The sequence below is a fragment of the Ovis aries genome, chromosome 15, assembly GCF_016772045.2.
Source record: "Ovis aries strain OAR_USU_Benz2616 breed Rambouillet chromosome 15, ARS-UI_Ramb_v3.0, whole genome shotgun sequence".
NCBI lineage: Eukaryota > Metazoa > Chordata > Mammalia > Artiodactyla > Bovidae > Ovis > Ovis aries.
This window is the reverse complement of record NC_056068.1, coordinates 74,868,770-74,875,382: the sequence shown is the minus strand read 5'-3', so window position 1 is coordinate 74,875,382 and position 6,613 is coordinate 74,868,770. Positions and strand designations below refer to the sequence as shown.

The window sequence follows — 6,613 nt, the reverse complement described above, 5'->3', positions numbered from 1 at the left end:
CGGAAGAGCCGGTGGGGCCGCCGGGGTCGGGGGCGGAGAGCGTGTGAACCAATGACCTGAAGGAGTTAGGAAGGGCGGGATTAGGCCCGCGGTTACTTAACGCTACCCTGGTGGGAGGTGATTTAAGAAATGGGGTGAAGGGTGCCTCAACTGCCCTTCGCGTCGCCGTCCTTCTGGCCCGCGGAAGTTAAGCAGCAGAGAGGCGGGCCCAGCGCCGGAAGCAGGAAGGAGGGCGCAGGAAGCAGGGCCCCGTAGCCAGTATCGCTGTCGGTCCGTGGGTCTGTCGGTCCCGAGGGCAGGATGGAGAAGCTGCGGCTGGTGGGCCTCCGCTACCAGGAGTACGTGACTCGTCACCCGGCCGCCACGGCCCAGCTGGAGACGGCAGTGCGCGGCCTCAGTTACCTGCTGGCAGGTGCCACCCTGACCTTTGACCCATCCCTTCGGATCTCTGACCTCTGACCCCACCTGCCTCCCCCTCCCTTCCCTGCGGAGCCTGGGTAGTGATCGCTGTGCTTGAGGAGTTCCTTCCAGGTTCCCGTTAGGGCATAGGGAGGGAATGTCCAGGGGCCCGAAGCAGCAGGGAGAGGCAGACTCTCACCGGCGCCTCCTTCTGTGCCTTCTCCCCAGGTCGTTTCGCCGATTCGCACGAGCTGTCAGAGCTGGGTGAGCCGGGCTCTGGGGTGGGTGGGGGGCGAGAGGGTGGGGGAGGGCTTCCTAGATTTCCCGTTAGATCATCCAGTTCTGTGATTGAATCAGACAGGGGTCCAGCGTCCACTGTCCTAGGCCGTCGCGTATGCCCCCTCCCCCGCCATAGTTGAGAGATATGTCTGGGGACCTTGACTGGTCAGGAGGCTGAGCCAAGCGTCCCTTCTGCCTTTGCTCCGTTAATCTTCCCTACAGTCATGTGAAGTGGGTACTGTTATTGTCCTCCTTGTCCAGTTAAGGGAACAGAAGTTTAAGTGAGGTTAAGGAACAGCCACCGAAGGCCTCAACCAGAATTCATGTCCCAATCTCCCAAATTCCAGAATGCCCAGGTTATAACTGCTTCAGTGGTGTTTACCCAGTCAGTACAGGAGAGACAGATCCTGAAAGGATGAGCTGGGTTCTAAAAGGTAGGGATGGAAGAGAATTTCAAGGACAGGCTGCAGAGAGAGCAAAGACCAGGAGGTGACTGCACCTCCCATGTCTCTTCGGAGCATGATGGGCGGTTCTGGGCTGCTGGATAACCAGTGCTATTCAGCAGGACAGTAGCTGGTATGTCATAGAGATCAAACCATCCTTTCTTGTTCTAGCTGCTCACACAAAGGTCGTTGAGGGGAGTGGAGAGCTCTGAGGAAGTGGGTGGCAGGACCTGTTGTTTCCACATATTGTGGGGATGGCTGAGCACAGCAGGGGATAGGTGATCCCTGCTGCTCTAGGGAGAGGGGGAGGGGGTGGAGGCTGCAGAGCCAGCCTCTCAAGGCCACTCTCTGCCCCTCAGTGTACTCTGCCTCTAACCTGCTTGTGCTGCTCAATGACGGAATCCTACGGAAGGAACTTCGGAAAAAATTACCCGTGGTAAGAATTGTGAAGCAGAGGGCTCAGGAACAAAATAGTAACCACCAGCCCGTGTTTGGGGCACGCATTATGGTCTCCTGGAGTACGAGACATGGCTGCATCCACCTGTGCCTGTAGCTGTTGGGCGACAAGTCCAGGCATCAGTGTCCCCTTATCAGGTGAAAAGACTGGGTTTCACAGGGTAGAGTCGCCTGTCCCAGCAGGAGATCTCAGGCTTAAGCACTTAATCTTGGGAAGGGGAGGTGTCCCCTGGGGGAGGAGCTGAAACCAGGGGGACCTCCTGACCTCTTGGCCTGGGGTTCTTGCAGTCCCTGTCCCAGCAGAAGCTGCTGACATGGCTGAGCGTGCTGGAGTGTGTGGAGGTGTTCATGGAGATGGGGGCCACCAAGGTGTGGGGTGAAGTAGGACGTTGGCTCGTCATCGCCCTCATCCAGCTGGCCAAGTATGTCGGGACTGTGGAGGGCCGGCCTGGGGTGGGGGTCACTGAGACCAGCTGTACCGATGGTGTTCAGTAGAGCAGCCTGGACCCCTGCCAGCTAGCCACCTCCCCCTTCCCCAGCCCTGCCGTACTCCCAACCCAGGGCTGTACTTCGGATGTTCCTGCTGATCTGGTTCAAGACTGGCCTCCAGACCTCACCCCCCATCGTTCCGCTGGACAGGGAGACCCAGGCACGGTCCCAGGGTAAGTGCCTACCCACTCTGGAGTGGAATGGGGCACGGGGCTGATTGGTAAATGAGAGCTGACCTACGTACTGTCACCGTGGAGCACACCTCTCCCCATCAACTCATTTTGTCCTCATCGTCTTATACTGGTATTTTACAGAAGAGAAAGAATGATGAAGTCAGAGGCCAGATCAGAGCTTAAACTCAGAGCTTCTGACGTTGGAGTCCTCAGTCTCCATTGTTATGGGCTGCGGGAAGAGGGGACAGAGCATCAGGAGGAAGCAGGGGTCTTGCCAGCCTTGTCTTTGGGCTGGCTCTGTATCAAGAGCACAGCCTCATGAGGCAGGGTACCCAGCAGATGCGCCCCTTCAGGGCTTTGGGCCCATCAGCTGCTGGCCTCTGGTCTTACCCCCTTGACTTTGAGTTGGGGGCAGGTCTTCACTTCTGTTTTCATGGTCATGTTGAAAGCAAAGCTCTCAGAAGATACACCCTTCCCCTCCTTCTTAAAATTTTTTGTTTATTGGCCACGCCACACGGCCTTTGGGATCTTAGTTCACTGACTGCGGGTGGAACCCTCGCCCCCTGCAGTGGAAGCATGGAGTCTTAACCGCTGGGCCACCAGGGAAGTCCAGATATAGCCCCTCTGGCTGTGGTTCCCATGGACCACCGGCCCCCCTGCCTTGTTCCAGTGCCTGGGAGGCCTTAGTTCTTGGCTGGTATATCTGCACAGGTGATACTGGCCTTTCCCCAGGTTGGGGAGGGCTGCAGAATGCTCCCTGCTATGGATAGGTCCCAGGCACAGCCTCTGCTGTGGTGTCTTTGACTCAGCTGCTGTCTTCGTACAGGTTTATCCATTCTCCCCATAGCCCATGAGCGTTCACTGCACCTGCATTCGCTTGTAGGCTCTGCACGTGTCCCTCTGACAGTATGACCTTTTATCTGTTGCTGCTAGATGGTGACCACAGCGCTGGTAGCCAGGAGCAGTCATATGTGGGGAAGCGGTCAAACCGGGTGGTGCGAACCCTCCAGAACAGTAAGTGTGGGAGGTTGCTGGATGAGACAGCTCGGTGCTTAGGTCAGCGTGGGCCTGAGGGCCTGGCTTTCGTCAGTGCCTGCCTGCCCCCGCCCCAGCCCTCGGGCCCAGCCTCTTACCTACCTCTTACCTCTTACCTTGTGTTCTAGCTCCGTCCCTGCACTCCAGGCACTGGGGGGCCCCGCAGCAGCAGGAGGAGCTGGGCGTCGCCCCCACCCCACTGGGGCTGCAGGAGACCATCGCCGAGTCCTTGCATATCGCCCGGCCTCTGCTGCACTGTATCCTTAGCCCAGGCCGGGGTTGCGATAGACGGGGGCAGGCAGGGCGGGCCGTGTGCCGGAGACATCCTTAACGCCGTGGCCGGCAGTGCTCAGCCTGGGCCTCTGGGGTCAGCGGTCGTGGACACCCTGGCTCCTGTCCGGTGTCGTGGATGTGACCAGGTGAGCTGGGCCTGCCTGGGGGCCCCATTCCCTCCGTCCGGCTTTGTGCTGCAGGCCTGGCCTCACGTGGGCAGGCAGGGTCCCTGCCTCTGCTGTCGCTGGCCTGAACCTTGTCCCCTCCCCCAGCCTGAGCCTCCTGAGCGACAGGAAGGGCCTGACCCGGCGGGAGCGGCTGGAGCTGCGGCGCCGGACCGTCCTGCTGCTCTACTACCTGCTGCGCTCCCCCTTCTACGACCGCTTCTCCGAGTAAGGACTGGCCTCTGGCTTGGCAGAGCACCCTCTCCGCGGGGCAGGGCAGGGGAAGTGGGCTGGCTCCCCAGGCTTGCTCACGCCTGCCTTCCCTCCCTCCTTCCCCGATCTGGGTTCACGGAACACGTGCCGTGTGCTACCCTGGGTGTGCTCACTCCTGATTTCTTGGGGCCATCTGCCCAGTGTGCTGCTTAAGCTGCTGTTGGCAGGCGGGGGCAAGGCCCCAGGGACCGTGGGCATGAACTTTCCCCATCCTAAGCTTGCTCGCCCACTTTCCTAAACAGTTGGGTTATTTCCCACTGCTCACAGGAGACACTGAAGTTCAAAGAGGTTGGGCAGCTGAAATGAAGCCACCCAGCCAGCCAGTTCCGACACCCATGCTCTCTCCTGGCCCGTTCCTGCCTCACCCAGCCCTTCCTCCATACCCTGAGAGGGTCCAGAGCTCCTAGCCACAGAGAGGCCTGCTGGGCGTGAGTCAGGGGTGACTCGGCGCCAAGTCTCCCAAAGAGGTCACCTGAGGTCAGACCGAGATTTGAGGAGGGGTCCCTATACTGTGACTGGGGCTGTGAGACAGGCTGGAGGCTCCCGGAACCCACTCTGTCCAGGTCGTAACAAGAACACTGCTTAAAGGCTGGAGTGATCGTTAAAGGCTGGAGTGATTGTTAAAGGCTGGAGTGATCGTTGGAATCGTACTTAACATTCTGTACATATTACTTCTGTTCATTTTCTGAGTTGGTAGAAAGTAAGCTTAGGTCAGATTTAATAACCACCTCATGAAAATAAGTTTCTATTTTCAGATCAGTTTGAAAGCTCACAAGGTTCTAAAGCCAAATCCTTTTCTACACTCCAGAGAAAATGCTCTGGAGACTTTGGTGGATCGTGACCTCTGCCCACAGATGGCTTGCACTCTACAGAGGAAGCATTGTAGCCCCAATATTGGTCTGAATTGAGGATTACCTAATTGCAAAGGTGGCTTCCCAGGCTACAGGCCTCCAGTCTGGCCTGTCTTCCTGCCAACCTGACCAGCCCAGCACCCTTAGAGCAGTGGCCCAGACTGAGGAGGGCCCAGAGCCTGTCCCCCAGAGGACAGGGGCAGGGTGCCGAGGACCTCTGGGATATAGTCTGGGGAGAGAGAAGTTTCCTTCCCCCTTCTTATTGTCAGACAATATAGTCTCTGGCTCTGGGCTGCCTCCCAGCTGTGGGCTGAGGTGTGACCCTCCCAGGTGTGTGGCTGGGGACGGCTGGACCAGAGCCTTCTGTCTCCTAGGATGTCCTTGATGCATGTGGTGACCTTCTGGCTTCTGGGATGCACTGCCTTTAGTCAGGTGGTTAGCAGAGGTTTTACACGCCTGGGTTTGCAGGAACCCAGGCCCCCTACTTAGGCTACTCCGTTGTTGCAGGGCCAAGATCCTCTTTCTACTCCAGCTCCTGGCAGACCACGTCCCAGGCATTGGTCTGATCACAAGTAAGCGTGGGGTGATAATTACCATCACGGAGCTTTTGTGTGGCCCGGCTCCCTGTACCTCCTTGTAATCTGACTCTTGGCACAGTTGGGAGAGGGAGCGCAGAGGTCAGGTTGGGAGGGTGACAGCTCCTTCAATGACATGAGACCAGCTTCACTGGCTGGGGACTGTACGGAGGAATGACACCTGCTGGCCATTTGGAGAGGCACCCTCAGCAGAGAGGCCCTGGGCCAGGGCTACCCACAGGGACAGCGGGACAGCTGTGTGATTTCTGTGAGCTTGAAACTCTTTGTCTGTAAACATAGCCAGAGATGGCTCTGATGCTCGCGGGGAAGGTGGGAGGGTGGGGGCTCTGACCAGGCGGACGGGGGCCTCAGGAGGGCCCTGGGTAGAGCTGGATTGGAGTCTGGCCCTCAGTCCTGAACTTGCTCCCCTCTCTGTCATTGCAGGGCCACTCATGGATTACTTGCCCAACTGGCAGAAAATTTATTTCTACAGTTGGGGCTGATGGACATTCCGCAAGTGGGGTGTGGGGAGAGGCAGGGGATGCCTCAGCTCTTCAAGTCCCTGGGCCCCTTTGCCCTAATAAAACTGACTCTGGCAGCGTCCACGCCTGTGACTGCTCCATGCCCCCGACCCGGGGCGCCCGGCTCCTGCACTCTGGCTGGGCTCCGCACACAGCCCTGGTCTCCACTAGAGCGCCCTTAATTCCCTCTCGACTCCGCATCCTGAGGGGAAGGAAGCACACGCCGCACCTCATCACTGGCCGGGGTGCCCTACTAGGACCGGGCCACGGGCTTCTGCAGCCTAGAAAGCTGGAACCCACCTCACGGGAAGCTGCGATAGCAGATGCTGCTTCTCTCTTGATCCCTGCTGACGGCCAGCCAGGCTGAACCCAGACTGGGTGACAGCTGCCCCTGTGTCTTCTGGCCCACGCCCTGCTGGGGCCTGATGCCTGGCAGCTGCTCCGTGGTGGAGCGTGGTGCTGGTGGGCCTGCCTCAGTGCAGAGGGGCACCTCAAGCCCTGACCCCTGCTCGAGAGCAGCAGGCCTTTGTCCTGTGGGAAGGGGACATCAGGCCCCAGCCAGCGCTGCGGCCGGCCCTGGGCAGCGGTAAGGTTGGCAGGGCTAGGAGCTGCCACGTGCGGGTTCACGGGGCATGAGCCGGCGTCTCCCCTGTGGTCTTCCTGGAGGCTCCATGCAGGGATT

General features: G+C 59.0%; 1 protein-coding gene across 2 annotated transcripts; it reads left to right on the top strand.

Annotated features, from left to right (window-relative positions):
- The first annotated feature begins 234 nt into the window (after positions 1-234).
- On the top strand, positions 235-6,013 carry PEX16 (peroxisomal biogenesis factor 16). Of its 2 annotated transcripts, XR_006056424.2 has the most exons (12): positions 235-412; positions 628-663; positions 1,481-1,557; positions 1,866-1,999; positions 2,139-2,239; positions 3,173-3,253; positions 3,403-3,531; positions 3,621-3,693; positions 3,820-3,939; positions 4,252-4,461; positions 5,343-5,407; positions 5,855-5,869. XR_006056424.2 is itself a non-coding variant. In XM_012096310.4 (11 exons), the coding sequence occupies exons 1-11, from the start codon at positions 301-303 to the stop codon at positions 5,911-5,913; spliced, it is 987 nt and encodes a 328-aa protein (XP_011951700.2). In that variant the 5' UTR covers positions 235-300; the 3' UTR covers positions 5,914-6,013. The 2 variants fall into 2 exon arrangements, 1 of the variants encoding a protein (XP_011951700.2); XM_012096310.4 differs by lacking the exon at positions 4,252-4,461 and having other exon boundaries at positions 5,855-6,013.
- The last annotated feature ends 600 nt before the right edge of the window (positions 6,014-6,613 follow it).